Below are 17,036 nucleotides of genomic sequence, written 5' to 3' on the forward strand. Positions count from 1 at the left end.
GAAGTGGTGCTGTGGCTCAAATGGTAGAGCACTAGCCTTGAGCTGAAGAGCTGAGGGACAGTGCCCAGGCCCAGAGTTCAGGCCCCATGACTGACAAAAATAAAATAAAATAAATGTTTAGCCATCTTAAAGAGTAAAATCATAACTAAAATAACAAATACCTACATACTAGAATGAATTGACGTTTTTAGAAAAAATTTACAGAACACATTTTAAAAATTAAAATAAAAAATAACTAACACTGATAAGTGCAAGTTCCTTAATTTCTCTGAGTCTAGCCAACCTGTGTAAAGAGTGAGTTCATGTATATAAACTTTGGCACAGTATTTTTTCAGCTTATAGATTTTCTTTAAATCATTTTTTAAAAAAAATTCAACATTTTATCTTCAAAGGAAGAAAATCACTTGATTCACTTTTTCTAGAGAAGACTAAAAAGAAAAGCTGGATGACCTTCATTTTTACATCCTCTTCATTTGAAAAGTTTGACGACAAAAAGAGATTCCCAAAAAGAGACTTAATTTGTTAGTTTACTGTAGTAGTATGCGAAGAAAAAATTAGGGGCAAAAGAAAATAAAAATGAAATAAGAAGGCATATCTGCCAAAATATAAACAATAAGGCCATTTTTCCCAATATTGAGACACATATTTGATTAAAGTGAACTGTAAATAATCTGCTTTATAAAACTTGGCCTTTTGGGCTGGGAAGGTGGCTCAGTGGTAGAGCACTTGCCTTGCATCATGAGGCCCTGGGTTCCATTTCTCAGCACCATATAAGAAAAAAGAAAAAAGCCGGAAGTGGCGCTGTGGCTCAAGTGGTAGAACGCTAGCCTTGAGCTGAAGAGCTGAGGGACAGTGCCCAAGCTCAGAGTTCAGGCCCCACAACGGGACCAAAAAATAAAAAATAAAATAAATAAATAAATAAAATAAAATAAAACTTGGCCTTTGCCAGCCACCAGTGGCTTATGCCTGTAATTTTAGTTACTTAGGAGACTAAATTTGAGGATCATGGTTCAAAGCCAGACCCGGAAGGAAAGTTAGTGAGACTCTTATCTCCCATTAACTACCAAAACCCCAGAAATGGAGCTGTGGTTCATGTGGTAGAGTATAAGCAATCCTTCAGCATAAAAGCTCAGGAACATAGCCTAGACCCTGAGTTCAACCCCAGGACAGGCACCAAAACAAAACAAAAACCATCCTTGGGCTTTATTAGTAAGCCACATCAACTCTATGAAATTATCTGAGACAGAATTAAAACCAAGACCAAATATGGATTTAATCTTCATAGAAAAAAATTATTGGTGCTAGGATCGAACCTAGGCTTCATACATGATATGCACTGGTCTACCCTCTGACCTCTACTACTATCATTTTATCATCCCTAAAAAAGAAAAGAAAGTAAAGAAAAATACCCAAAGCCTTTAAGAAAATAGAATGTATTTGATCCTGTGATTGCTGCAACAACAAACTCCTAGTGACATTACCTAAAATTTCAAACATTATTTTGGCAGTCTATAATACTAAAGAAGATAACAAATAAAGGATTCATATAATTACTTTTTAAGTTTTATGGGCTAACAGCTTTAACCAAACTCAAACAAGCTTACCTGGCCACATCAAATGATTGTGCCTTCTGTAATTTAGTGTTTAATTGTGACCCTGGACCAGATCTACTGAAGGAAGAACTCTTTGGCAAAGTGGCTGCTGTAAAATCAATGATGAATGATTTTAATTCTATATAGATAAGAAACTTTCCTCTATTTACAAAAATTAAAATACAGTCATAAAGTTGTAGGAAAATAATAAACAAGATAAATACCTGAGACTAAAAGAACCCCAATTTTATTTCTAGTCTAGACTTAAGGGTTATTACCCAATCACACATTGTCCTTTGTTTCAAGATTTACCTTTTCTAATGAGAATCACCTTACTGACTAGTAATGCTGACAACTATCAAAGTTTTCTCTTCATTGAGCGTTTACTACCACATTTTATAGGGTTTGGTCAAATAGTTAGTGAAATAACAGTTTCAACATTTAAGACTGCATTTCTTGTCATGGAAGGAGCTAAAGAATTAGTTCCAGATGTAAGAGTCAAGAAGTTGCGGTTGCCAAGTCTTGGCCAGATGACATTCAATACTAGGGAGGGACGGCTTTTGTGTCTGATTCTCACTCGACCTAATTAGTTGTGTGTCAGGAAAAACACACCCTGATCCTTGGCCCCCCTGTTTACCGTCACCCTTACTCCTGTCTTGGCAACGTTTGCCATGAGCCACTAAAGAAAACAAGCCTCAGAGCCCTGGGATTTGCTTATACTACAAGAACAACTGCCTGTACTTTCTTGACTGCTATCCAATTGCAGTCCTGTCACATATGAAGTACATGTGACAAGATCTAAATGAAAGAGCATCATCATCATAACTTGAGATATAACCTGACACATACAATAAATCAAGGGTAGTTCAGATACAGAAATAATATCTCAAATATAATGCTAAAGAACATGCTCTTTCTCAATACTCAATACTCAGACATTTCCAAACAATTTAAAAAACAAAGGTTATCTATATCTATAGTTATGCTTTCTGTTAACTAAAAGAACAGACTTTCAATAAAGTCTCAAAATACAATTAAACCGGGACCTAAATCCTTTCCTTCAATTAAGCAAGCTGTAATATATTTAGCCAATTAATTGAGTAGCCCCCTTCTGCCTGAGTTACTCTACTTGATAAAAGCAAAACAAAACAAAACCCCACAGTGCTCATTTTTCTCTACCACATAGTTCTATTCCTAAGGGACTGGTTTGCATATTAGTAATTCATAGCATTAATTCAGGAAAATACAAGATGTTCACTGTTCAACTTCAGCTGCTCTTATCATGCCCTTGAAAGGAAATGATGTTCTGGGCTTTCACTGTTGAGTTCAACCTTGTCCACAGAGGTCCTGAGAGAGCTATGACGCCAGTACTTTCCCATTTCTCTAAACTACCATGTAAGACACTATTTCATGTGTCAGGAAAACAGAGAAAGAAAGAGAGATTAAATGGATAAAATTAAGATACTTTCTTCTAGAGTAAAATATAACTTAAGTATAAATCAGAAAGTAACAAAAGGTTTAACAAGAATGAGCAGCAGATTACAAGCTGTGGAAATTCAGCCTATGCTTTGGGCAGATCACGTACCAGGATGAGCAAATGCAGGCAGAGGCTGGATGACAGGGGGCGCCCCATTAGCCAGGGGAGGCACTGCTGCGGGAGGAACAGAAGATACTAAGGGTGGAGACATTCCAACAACTGGGATGGATCCCATTGGCACGGGAGCAACAGCTGTAAGTGGTGGCATGCTGGCAATACCTCCTATACCTTCAAAGAAAAAAACAATCCTAAGGAAATTCACATCCAGTCACATTTCAGCATTCAGTAACCCAGTACTGATATATGTAGAAAACCACTTCTTCATGTTTCCCTCATAACAATATGGTTTCATAGCTGGGAGTGTAGCTCGCTGGTAAAGTGGTTGCCTAGTATGTACAAGGCTCTGGGTTTCACAATGGGTTTGATACCCAGAACTGAAAAACAAAAATTTAGGATCTAGTGTAGTGACTCATGCCTGAGCATGAGCTACTTGGGAGGTGGAGATTGGGAGGATCCCAGTTTGAGGCCAAGCAGGACAAGAAATTTGAGACCCTCCTCCTATTTCAACCAATAAAACTGGGTGTGGTAGCATGTCCCTGTCATTCTAACTATATGGAAAGCATAAACAGGAAGACCTTGGTTTAAGCAAATACATGAGACTCTAGCCTCAAATTAATTATTTTTGAGAAATATAAAAAAATTACACCACGTATTATCTTCAAAGGACCCTAGACCCTGCTTAAAGAGGGACTGATCAAAGCTGGGCACTAGTGGCTCACGCCTGTAATCCTAGCTATTCAGGAGGCAGAGATCTGATTATCATGGTTCAAAGCCAGCCCAGGCAAGAAAGTCCATGAGACTCTTATCTCCAATTTACCACCAGAAAACCAGAAGTGGTGCTGTGGCTGAACTGGTAGAGTTCTAGCTTTGAGCTGAAGAGCTGAGGGACAACACCCAGTCCCGAGTTCAAGCCCCACAACCGAACAAAAAAATAAATAAATAAAAAGAGTGACTGATCAAAATGAGGATCAATAAACTTTAATAATAGTGACAAGAAAAAAACAATGGCAGTAGACTTAAAGCTACCATAAGTAGCTCTATGAATTCAAAATGCTATTTAAAAATCAACTTTTTGTTGGGTGCTGGTGACTCATGCCTGTAATCCTAGCTACTCAGGAGGCTGAGATCTGAGGATCATGGTTGAAAACCAGCCTGGGCAGGAAAATTTATGAGACTTATCTCCAATAAACCACCAGAAAACTGGAAGTGGTGCTGTGGCTCAAGTGATAGAGTGCTTGCCTTGAACTGAAGAGCTGAGGGACAGCACCCTGGCCCAGAGTTCAAGCCCCATGACTGACCGAAAAAAAAATCAACTTTTTAAAACTTAATTGGTTCCCATAGGAAGATACTAGGTAATCTATTATTATTAAATTCTTTTTTTTGTTTTTTGCCAATACCAAAGATTGAATTCAAGGCCTTGGGCTTTCTTGGCTTGCTTGCTCTGGGCTGATGCTCTACCACTTTTCGTTATTTTGGCAATGGAGTCTTGAGGACTTTTCTGCCTAGGCTAGCTTCAAACCATAATCCTCCAGATATCAGCCTCCTGAATAGGGAGGATTATAGGCATGAGACTGGGAACCCAGTTTATAATTCATTGTATTTTTAACTAGTAAAAGGAGTAACTAGAAAAAGGAGAAGGAAGGAGAGGAGAACGAGAAGAGGAAGAGGAAGAGGAGGAGGAGGAACAGGAGGAAGAGGAGGAGGAGGAGGACCAGGAGGAGGAGGAGGAAGGAGGAGGAGGAGGAGGAGGAGGAGGAAGAGAAGGAGGAAGAGGGAAGGAGGAGGGAGAAAGGAGAAGATGACAGCCATCACCCATTCCACCCCCAAAATACCTAACATGCCTTTCCTATCCTTCATGGTAGCCAAATGTTTGATGAGGGAAAATACGTCTTTATAAATACATCCTAAACAATTGAAGGAATAATAGAAATAAATACAATTATTTCTCTTTTTTTGTCTCAACTTTAATCCCTTTGTTTCATAGGGCCCTTCCATATATTCTCTGCATATATGCATGGCTTAAGGACTGCCTAGTGGTTTGCAGCTAGCTTGGACCCACACTCATCTCATGTACACAGGCTCAACCAAGAATATATCTATCCTGACCATGACTGCAACTTCTTTACACCAGTCACATGCCCTATCTGCCCAGCTGCTGCCAAGATGGTCACTTCCACTGACAAAGGCTACTGGACACAGGCATCACCCTCACTCCAAAACAAGCAAGCAGCAAGGGCTACCAGTACTTACCACTGCCCCTTAGGACTGCCCCATCCCTGGCAGACCCTCAAGGCTAATCCTGCTAAGGGGTTGGACCTAGGGAACAACTTCTACTTTCCCTTGGTTCATACCTGTATCTTAGCATTTTTTCAGCATAAATGATTCTCAGATAGTTGTATGCCTTTGATTTGCACAATACTAAAATGTTGTTTTGCCAATTTTGTCCATTCTTATAGCAATCCTTAGGGGAAGGATCTGTTGCTTCATTCTGCTGTGCTTGAAAACCCCACTACTGAAATGTCCACTGAATTTCTGCCCATCTAAAGACCCTCTTTGCTATAACTTTTCCTCACAGCTTATCAAAGAAGGATCCATGCTATGTAATCTAGTTTTGCAGTCTTGATTCTTCTGATTTTCATTCAGTGTACATTTCAACATTTTCCTCTATCTCCTATGTTTCCTGAAAATAGATGGTTCGATCCAAAGCCTGTCTCAGACTTGGACTGGCTCTCTTTGTTAAGACTATAGACAGCACATAATATGTGTCACCTCTTTGTGATCTTGGTATTCATTGGTGCTTAATGCCTTTATGCATTCATTCATAGGGAATTGAAAAACTGACACTCTAATCCTACCACCTCTTTGCTGTTTCTTAGCTGCAATACTTTTTATAAAGAGTACTTCTAAAAAGAAGTTATTTTGGTATACAGCCCAAACAGGAAAAAAATGTGGAAAAAGTGCTTGATTCTTGTTACCTCCCTATTTTTAATATAATGAATTTTAATTCTCTTAAAGTAAGTTATTCTTTTAAAACTAGTGTCATTATCACACCAATGATTCATTCATATTTAGTTTTAATGCAAGACACATGTTGTTACCAGGGCTCAAAGCATTCTATCTTAGGGCACCCTGAGCCTCTTCAGGCTGGCTTGAGACTTCTGGCATCACCGTACCAAATATTCCCATAACTTCCTGGATAACCTCATTACGTAGTTAACCCTTCCAAGCTTGTCACATACATTTCACAATCCAGTACAACAATCAGCTGTTTATCCCAGAAAAAGGTTTCCTTTAGTGAGAAATGGTATTTCCCAAGTTCACAGTCTAGACACTGGAGATGCTCACTGTTGCTGGGTTGACTATTGTTTCTAAGCCTTTGAGTGAACAGAGCCAGGAGTCAGAACAATAGGTAAGTGAATAGGTGAAAACAGAGCTAATTCTCTAATGATTTCTTAACTCATTCAATGCTCCTTGAATTCTTACAAGTTGGTAACAGAGTGTCTATATTCTTTCTGCTTGAAAGTCAACTTTTTCTGGACATAAAATCCTTAGCTCAATGTAAGAATTCTATGTTACTCTCATTTTCTTCTGGCATGAAACACTGCTGTCAAAAAAGTCTGAAAATAATCTACTTTTCCTTCCCATATAAATCATATCCCTTCTTTTTCTATAAGCCCAAATAATTTTTTCCTTTCCTTTTTCCTTTTGGCAATATTGAGATTTGAAATCAGGGCCTCGTGCTTGCTAGGCAGGCACCCTGCTGCTGGAGCCAGAAGCTCATGTCATTTTTTTTGCTGCTAGACTAGTTTTCAAATAGGGGCTCCTTTCTTTTTGTAGGTTGGACTTAGACTGTAATCTTCCCTGTGAATTCCATGTTCCCAGAACTGTAGGTGTGTTATCATCACACCTAGACTGTTTGTTGGGATGGTATCCTGTTAATAAACCACAATACTAACCTCAAACCACATTCCTCCTGACATCCAGCTCCCAAGTAGTTTGGGATTATAGACATGAGCTACTGCACCTGGCTCCTTCCCTCCCCCCCGCCCCCCCTTACTTCCAGGTTTTCCAGGACATTATTTTTAGGCACATGATACTGTCTTTTAAATATAGTCTAAAATCTTTTTATTTCAAGAAAGTTGTCTTGAATTCATTTTACCATTTTTAGGTTCCCCTGACTGGGTTTTCTTCTTTAGAGACTTCTATGAACCACACATTCAATTTCCTTTGCTTCTGATATTTGCTAGTTCTTGACACCTTTACATACTTTTCCTTTCAACTACAAAGTTCATTTTTCTTTTACTTCTCTACAGACAGATGGTATCTCTGATGATGCTTCTTGTTTAGTCTTCACTTTCTTTCCTGAGTTCTGCCAACTTATTCTGCAATTTTTAAATTAGGTGTTATTTGGGTCTATATCCCTTTTGTTCTAACACTGTGTGGGATTTGGTCTTGCTTCTTACTTTCTATTGCTGATTTTTAAAGGAGCCTTGCACTCTGGGATTTCTGGTCCCTGTCCTCGTCCTCCTCCACTTTCCGTTGTCTATATCCCTGCACTGTGATTCCACTCCCACATATTATAGGCATGAGCCTCCAGGACCCAACTCAAGTTCATATATTACTTGTGCAGGATTTAAAAATAGTTTATATATATATATATATATGTATGTATGTATATATGTATATGAATGAGAGATGTTGTCCCTAAGTAAAACATTTAATAATTTTCGCTTTTTTCTTCAAATCTTTTTACATCATCAATTTTAATTGGTATCTATTTTCCTTATACAATGAAAAAACAAAACTTTTCATTTCCTTTTTCTTTTCTGATGCTGGGAATTGAATCCAGCACCTCATGTATGCTAAGCATATGTTTTATTACTTAGCTACACCCACCCAATAGGCCAACTTTTTATTAGAAAAAGAATTAAACCCATGAAAAGGGTGATAGAGAGGGTGAGGTTCATCACATATGCTGTATGCAGATACAGACATGTGATAATAAAAGTCCTGACAAGTCCTTTTTACGTTTCCAAAATTAGGAAGAAATCAATCTAATGTGACCTCCATATTATTACCACCCAGATCTAAGTCACCACTACTTAGATAGAATTGAGAGGTGGAACTAAAAATACAAGCAAAGATGAGGTAGGTTTTTTTTTTTTTAGTGCACTTTGGCAACCTAGATCCAAATCATATATTTTAAACCCCTTTAATGCTTTCATGGTTTATTCACTAAACAATAGCTTATGCAGATGGATGTGATGAGAACAAGATGAGGAAAGCCAGGGAGAAGCCTAAGGGAAGAAAGAGCTGGTGGATTTATAGAATATCAAGTCAGAAACTCTGGTAGGTTCCCTTAGTAGCAGTAACAGGTTTTGTAAGTGACTATAAGACCCTTGCCTCAACTTTCTAAAAATAAGTCAGCAATATTTATAGTTGAAATTCCTAGATCCGAATGGAATTGGTGAAAATAAAATAAACATTAGAGGAAGAATTGCTGACACGTAAGTTTGAATGGAGTACAAAAGGAAATGGGATGTTAATGGGCTCCCTCTCCTCTCTTGTAGTGCTAGAAGACCAAAAAGAAAACCCAACACCAAACTGTTTTAACACAGGGGTCCTGACCAAAATCTTGGCCATTCATGCCCTCCTCCAAAACTTACTTCACTTTAGCACCTATCATTAGATAGATTACCAGGGAGAAAGGGAATAAAACTCAATCTACAATTTTTGTGCTTTGTTGTAAACTGTTTAAGAACTTCTCCAAGAATAACATGCTTTAATACTGGGCGCCGGTGGCTCACGCCTATAATCCTAGCTACTCAGGAGGCTGAGATCTGAGGATGGCAGTTCAAAGCCAGCCCAGGCAGGAAAGTCCGTGAAACTCTTATCTCCAATAAACCACCAGAAAACGGGAAGTGGCACTGTAGCTCAAGTGGTAGATCGCTAGCCTTGAGTTGAAGAGCTGAGGGACAGTGCTCAGGCCCAGAGTTCAAGTCCCACGACCGACAAAAAAAAAAAAAAAGAATAACATGCTTTATCCCATTACTATTTGATATTTAAGTCAATCTAAAAAGCTAAAGTCTAAAGGAGAAACAGAGAAACAGTCTCAGCTACAGTCAATCTCAGAGCCACAAATTGCCAATTGATTTGTAAAGAAAATACTTGGCAGAGAAAGGTGCTTTTTGTTTTTTGTTTTTTTTAATAAATACAGGGTCAGGAATGTGGCTTAGTGAGAGTGCTTGCCTGGCATGCATGAAGCCCTGGGTTTGATTCCTCCGTACCACATAAACAGAAAAGGCCAGAAGTGGTACCAAGGCTCAAGTGGTAGGGTGCTAGCCTTGAGCAAAAAGAAACTCAGGGACAGTGTTCAGGCCCTGTGTTTAAGCTCCAGGACTGGCAAAAAAATAAATAAATAAAATAAAATAGACTTAATGATGTTTTGAATGAGTATAACAACTTTTTTGTTTTGTTTTGTTTTTTGCTATTCCATTTTCATCATGACAAAATTTAATTTACCTGTAGTGGCTTGAGTCCCTCAAAAGTTCATATGCTAGAAGCTTCACCCACCTCAGCAATGTAGTAGATGTGGACCTTTAAGAGGGAGCTAGAGGGAGGCCCTGAGGTCACAGAGGAAATGCTCTCAGCTCCCTTGGGACCCAGAGCTCTCTCAGAAGCCAGTTGTACTAAAGAGTGCTGCTGACTGCTGAGTTGCTTTCTTGTTTGAATAGATTTTTCCTTCCACACACATTCCCACCATTGTGCCACCATCTGCCACGAAGTCCTCACCAGAGCTGGGCCAATGCAGACCCTTGCATTGAGACTCCAGAACTCTGAGATCAATCAATCTCTCCCTCTCTCTCAATCTAGTTAGCTTGCCTCCTGGGTGTTTCTCAGCTTATAGTCACACAAAACTGAAAACTACTATAATGGCCAACTGCCTCCATACTATTAAATCAAAAAATATATAGAATGTATGAAAACTGAATAATGAAACCTGTTGAAACTGTGTGGGTTTTTTTTTTTGTTTCACTTTGGTGCTGATCCTGGGGCTTGAACTCAGATTATGGCTTGTGCTCAAGGCTAGCACTCTACCACTTTGAGCCACAGCTCCATTTCCTAAAAATTGTAAAAGGGTGAAGGGGAGGAAAAATGACGGAAGAGATATTTGCTTGGGGTACATTATGTTGTATATATATATATATAGAGAGAGAGAGAGAGAGAGAAGTATGAAATAAATCATTCCCTTGTATAACTAAAAAAATACGTATATGGTTTTTATTATATATATATATATGTATATGTATATTTTCCTCTAGATACCATAATCCAATGGAATTATTTACATATAAGAAGGAAGGAAGGCATTCTGGAAACAAAAAACAAAGTAAGCATGGAACAATGTGAAAGGTCAATGTGAAGGAGATAGAAAATGCAGCACCAGACTGCAGGTGTACGTAGCCCAGATGGACAACCCGCACCTCTGCTTTCAGAGTGATGACTTTAGGCCTAGGGTTCAATCCTCCTCTTCTTCCTCCTCCTTAACACTACCTTTCTGTAAAGAGCTATCATTTTTCAGAAAGAAGTGCCCAAAAGAATTTCACAATATCAAAAGGGAAAAATCTATTTTAAAAATATAATGATGAAATATAGGAAGCATTCATTTCCAAACTTACCAAATGCTGGTGCACTAGAAATAGCAACTGGTTGCTGTTTCATGACAGGGGGAAGTGCAGAGGGGAGCTGATATCCTTGTAGCTTTAGTTTGATAAGCTTCATAGCTATGGAAAACTCCACTTGATCCATTCTTCCATCATTATTCATGTCAGCTAGAGCCCTGAAAACCAGCATAGACTCAGAACAACTGTGACCACAAAAGAAGCCTTCCCAACCACCACTCCCATTAGCACAAAACAAAATAATCAGCTTCCTTCCCTAGGGAGAAAAAAACAAAATTTTACTAAGCTATGGGGAAGAACTGAAGTACTGGCAAAGTTTTACTGAATATAAAATATCTTTTATACTGCTACTTTTTACTATACAATTCAACAAGTAATTTTCAGCCTGGCTTTGATAATTTTATACTGATGAAATGTTCTAAAATTAGTGTTGGCTGAACAACTGTCAATATGCTACAAATCACTGATACAGTTTAACAGGGCTAATTTTATTACACGAATTATGTGGGAATGAAATCTATTAGGAAAAGAGCATTTAGAATTGTACTTCTAGAGATTCTTGGTTAAATTCTATTCACTCTGTGCTGTTCTACAGACTTTATAAAATGTAATCCTTTGCTGTATTATGGTCTACTATGCTGTAATACTGCTATCATTCTACATTTTCTTTGAGAGGCCCACCCTGCATACTGAACTTACAGTGTGCTTGCTCAGAAATACATGGTCTGAATGCAACTGTTAATGAATTTTTAAATAAAATAATTTCTCCTAAAGGCAGAAAAAGATTCATATTTGTTATTGAAATTATATTGCACAATAAACATATACACATATTCATGACTTAAATGAAAAAAGTTTGTTTGGACTTTATTTTTTCGAATCCAGACATTAAGAATACAGAGATTTTTTTAAAACCCAATCTTATGAAAAATCTTCTTTGAAACATTAAATAAGGCAAGTCAGTTTAATTAAAATTAATGCCATGACTAGCAATCTTTTAAACTGAACTACGTTCAGGAATTGTCTCCAAAGGAAATAAAATTTCACAAAAACTAATCCTACATAGCTGGAGTTCAACCAAAACAAAAGACAAAAACAACAAAAAACCCATCAAAAACCACATGATGCAACACAACAAGAAAGGCACACAATGAAGACTCAAAATCTCCAACAGTGATAACAATTGAAAATGTCAGCACAATTATTTTGGAAAATACAGACAGCTCCTGAAGCAGGAAATGGAGCCCCAAAGCTGCCAGAAGCTGTTTTGCTCAGGCAGGGAATCCCAGCTCCCACTTCAATCATGATCACTTATTTCAGCAAACGTGCCAGTAGAATCTGCACTCTCTCTTCAGATTGCTCATTCCTCGCTATGACAAAATTCCTGATCAATTACATGACTTTTTCCTGTCATTTTATAAGTACTCACTGCCTATGCCATATTAACTATGGGCTGTTAAAGTCATGGTCTATTGATTTTGTGTCTTTACTATACAGAAATTATACATTTATATCAAGTTTTACTGAAATTATGCATTGGTATATTTTTATCACAGTTTGTAAGTTTTCAGTCCTTGATTTTCTAATATTGTAATATTTCATTACATTTTAATTGTGTATGTGTGAGTGTGTATGTGGTATGTACCCAACAATATTTCTTCTAGCAGATACCTAACTTTTACACCAATATTTATTAGTTAATCCATTCTCTTCTTACTGAAATAACATGTTCTATCACATGTTAAATGTTCATAAGAAGTGAGACCTATTTCCAGATTATCTTTCCTAATTGAGGAATTCTTAGGGAATCTGACAGGGATCTGGTCACACTAGCTCTGAGGTACATTCCTTGCTTGAAGGTAAGCTTTTTCCTTTTTCAAAACTCCTGTTGATTATTCACAAATGCATGTTCTTCCCCTATCAGCTCTAAGATCTTGGTCTCTATTCTATACATAATCCTCTTGAGATCCAAATAATACATTCTATTTATCTAATTTTTAGAGAACTGACATATTATGTCTGCTCACCAACAAAAATAATGTATTCCTATTTCTTCAATTCTATTTCCTTTGATAGTATTTTCTTCACATAAAGTAATAAAATTTCATTGATAAATATATTCTAAGGAACTTAAATTTTACACTGAAATATCTTAGTTTTAGTAAACCTACAATCACATAACTAAAAACTAATACAGACAAAATTTTCTGATTCTGAAGCAATCTGTATCGGGATAAATTCATATATGCCACAGCTTCATGGAATTCATATATTGTAAAGCTCTACTTTCTAAGTTTAGTTTTTGTTCTTGCATCTACACTTATAACTGAAACTGATATCTAGTTGCTTTGTTTTTGCATTTCAGGTTTTATGAAAGGAAATTAAGTAATGAAATGTAAAGTTTCCTTTTATTACTAAATATTTTAATAAAGAAATTTAGCTATTTCAAAAACTTTTCAGGAAAGAAAAACAGTTCCCATTAATTGACATCAACATGCTTGCTTCAGAATTTATTAACTTTAAAATAATCAGTCAGATGCCCACTCTCTATTCCCCACACTGTTCCCAAAACCTACTTGGAATGAGAGTAGTTGGGAGAGAAGAAACTTTCTAGTAACTGATTAATTAGAATAATGCCATGTTTCTAAAAACCTTTCCAGTCAAGTACCTCTATAAGCTAAAAGAAGGAGCACGTAATCTTCAAGTTTTACAGGCTAAATTAAACCATTTCCAATTCCAATATTTAATGGATTTTGCGGTTCTCTGTTTTTTCTCAATTCTAAAAGTGTGACTGAGTCAGATGCCTGGGGTTCACACCTATAGTCCTAGCTTCTCAGGAGGTTGAGACATGGAGGACCATGGTTTGAAGTCAGCACAAGCAGAAAAGTCCACACGACTCCAGCTCTAATTAGCTAGCAAAATGTCAGCCTGGAGGCATAGTTCAAGTGACAGAATGCTAGCCATGAGTGCTTGCTTGGGCAGCACATATACTAAACTGGAACAATACAGAGAAGATGAGCATGGCCCCTGCACAAGGATGAATGCAAATTCATGAAGTGTTCCACATTTTCATAGTTCAATGGCTAAGCGCACAGGACCACAGATAATAAAGCACATCAACAGGAACTCTAAGAATTGGAAACAAGAGGTTCTTATTATATCCTGAATGCAGTTATTTCTTTTCTTTTCTTTTCTTTTAGTTTTCTGTACCCTTTGTCTTGAATGTAAGTTTATCTGATTCCCAGAAGGGACAGGGACTCCCAGAAACTGCAGGACAAAAGATGAAGTAATGTAACAATGCTATTCACTTGATACCATTTTGGAAATGAACTATACAACTTGGGGGGAGGGGAGGAGTAGAGAAGGGTAAGCTAGAGAAAATGAGGGAGAGGGTAACAGTGTTTAAAGAGAAATGTACTCATTACCTTACTTATGTAACTGTAACCCCCCTGATCATCACATTCATAATAATTTAAAAAAAAAATGCTAAGCAAGAGCATGAGATGCTATGTTCTAGTCTCAGCACTGCAACACACACACTCACGCGTACACACACACTCACGCGTACACACACACACACACACACACACACACACACACACAACTGTTGAGACTCCTTAGGGTGCGTGATAGAAAACTCAATCATTATAAACATACAAAAATATAAATGTTTCCCACAAAGCCCAGCTTCTCTCCTTCTATCCCAGTATACTGCAACAGTGCTGGCAATTCTATTTCTCAAGGCTTTTCCTGTTATTTACACACACACACACACACACACACACACACACACACACACACTCTGTCACCCATTTCTTAGCTCACTTACAATTATTTCCCCAATTACTTGTTTCTATTAATTCCCCAAAGTCTGATGATAAAGCTGGACAATAATGAAATTGTACTTACAAAACTTCAAAGTAAAAGTATATGCTAAACCCAGCAAAAAAAAAAATTGCTGCATCTGACTCTTGAAACAAACCAATTCCATAAGCTTGGCATTAAAGCTGACATACCAACAAAGAGGATTGCGATGAGAGAGCAAGCAGAGATACGCTGGATACCAAGGCAAGCTTTTTTATTTGGTTTGCACAAATAAACCACATACATTCTTCCCCACTATTGTGGGAAAAATGTTGCGGGGGGGTGGGGGGGTGGGGGAGGTTGGGGAACGACACTGCAAGTCACAATTTAAGGGAAACGATATAAGCAATTACTCTTTGACCCAGCAATTGTATCACTAGGAATTTAACATGGAGATAAAATTTCCAACAATACTCATATATAAACTCATACAGTCTGCATTACCTACAATCACAAACTATTGGAAATAATCTAGATTCATGAACACATGACACTGAACGAAAAAATAATGAACACTATGTAGATGTTAAAGGAAAATGAAAATGACCTCTACAGAATTGTACCAGTGGTCTCCAGGGAAAATGTTAAGGGAGAACACCCAAGTCCCAAGTTCAAACCCTCACCTCACACAAATACAGAGAGACAGACAGAGACAGAGAAAGGATAGGAAGGGAATAGAAGGGAGAAAGAAAAAACAAAGAGAGGAGAAAAAGAAAAACAACTACCAAATAATTTTGAGCTCTACTTAGTAGGTTTGTCATTTGTAACGAGTATGAGTTTGGTGGGTCTGAACTTAGTCTCTTTGTATTACAGGATTAAGGGAGAAGGCCCTATCTGAAGCAGAACAGAGACTACAGGTATCTTTAGGAGCCCACCAATTCCACACAGGTTTGTCACAGGCCACTTATCTCCCACTTGGCACCTCCTAAGCTAAAGGTAAGAACAAATAATGCAGGTTATTCTTTCAGTTTGTTCATTCATTCATTCATTCAAAAAAAAGACAAAACAAAACTGGGAGGCACTACCTAAGTAATGTCCAAGTGTGATGTAGGAATTGGAGTTTTAACTACAAAAAAGATAGGTAAGGTAAGATGGGTAAGGTAACCATTCAGAGCTTACTTCTTGGCAGAAGTAAGTAGAGGGAACTACTTCGGACTTCTAGGTGGAAGACTGCCTACGACACCTCTTTGCACGGTTGCCTATAAACTAAAACCTTCTTGAGTCATCTACACAGGATCTAGAACTGCATTACAGGAACAAGAAATGCTCTGTGCAGTGCCTGAAGGCAAAAAGAAACCTGGACCACTTAAAAAATAAAAAGGTCATCTTCTGAAGTATTAATAAAGTAGTGACAAAAATAAGAGATGAGGGAAAAAGCAAAACCCAGCCCACATTAGGATTTGTAGCCTTGGCAATGACTTTCAATGGAGAGTTTTAAATGTATTTACTTTTTGTTTAGTTTTTATGCTTGCTTTCTTGCTAGGCTGAAGATCAAACCCACTCAGGGATTACTTCTGGAGCAAGCAGCTCTACTGAGGTGCTTTTCTAGCAAATGCATTTACTTCTTAAGAAGACTTCATTCACTTGCTATTTGGAAAATGGAATTTCATAGAGTGAGTGTTGAAGAGTAATCTAGTCTAGGTAGCTCAAAAGTGGGCAAAGATAAGATGACAGATCAGGATGGCAGCAGTGGTGATAGAAGGTGGCCAGTTAGAATATAATCTCTAAAAGGAGTCCTAAGAAATGTTATGGATTGATATACAAAGTAAAGAAGAGAGATGAATCATGGCTCCTAGTGCTTGATTTGGGCAACTTGGTGACAAAGCCGAATGCCATGAACTGAGATGGCAAAGACTTGAGAATAAGGGTTCAGAGAGAATGTGTAGATGAGTTTGGCAAATTGATCAAAACTGGAGCTGAAGATCCTTAGTATAGATTCAGAGGTGTCATATCATAGTACAAGTTATATAGCATTTGCCCTGTCCCAGCCCCATCCTGAAACCAGATTCCCAGCCCCATCCTGAAACCAGATTACCAGCCTCTTCAATCTGTTTTTATGTCTCTGGCTCTTCTCTTCACTTTTTGGGGGTAGGGGCAGGGGAGGGGTTAATTTCCAGAAGAATAGGTCCCTTCTTCTCATTTCCATTTCCATGGGCCCTGTTTTCTCAGATCTCATAGCCCTATCCAACTTCTTTGCCCCTACCTCTTTCTCCTTGTTATACCCTTCTAGTAATTGTCCATTCTGCTTCCTCCTCTACCACACCAAGGCTAGGCTGAACAATTTTAAGCATTCAGGTCTCA

General features: G+C 37.9%; 1 protein-coding gene across 1 annotated transcript in view; it reads right to left on the reverse strand.

Moving 5' to 3' along the window:
- Window positions 1-17,036, reverse strand: part of Itsn1 (intersectin 1 (SH3 domain protein)) — a 195,520-nt gene that overhangs the window by 119,287 nt on the left and 59,197 nt on the right. The window contains exons 5-9 of the mRNA XM_013027430.1: window positions 10,869-11,029; window positions 3,178-3,357; window positions 1,605-1,701; window positions 1,354-1,378; window positions 162-168 (exon numbers count right to left, since the gene is read on the reverse strand). Of these exons, the coding sequence (XP_012882884.1) occupies window positions 162-168; window positions 1,354-1,378; window positions 1,605-1,701; window positions 3,178-3,357; window positions 10,869-11,029 (470 nt within the window). The remainder of the gene's footprint in view (window positions 1-161; window positions 169-1,353; window positions 1,379-1,604; window positions 1,702-3,177; window positions 3,358-10,868; window positions 11,030-17,036) is intronic.

This window comes from Dipodomys ordii, unplaced genomic scaffold (assembly GCF_000151885.1).
Source record: "Dipodomys ordii isolate 6190 unplaced genomic scaffold, Dord_2.0 Scaffold104, whole genome shotgun sequence".
NCBI classification, from domain to species: Eukaryota; Metazoa; Chordata; class Mammalia; order Rodentia; family Heteromyidae; genus Dipodomys; species Dipodomys ordii.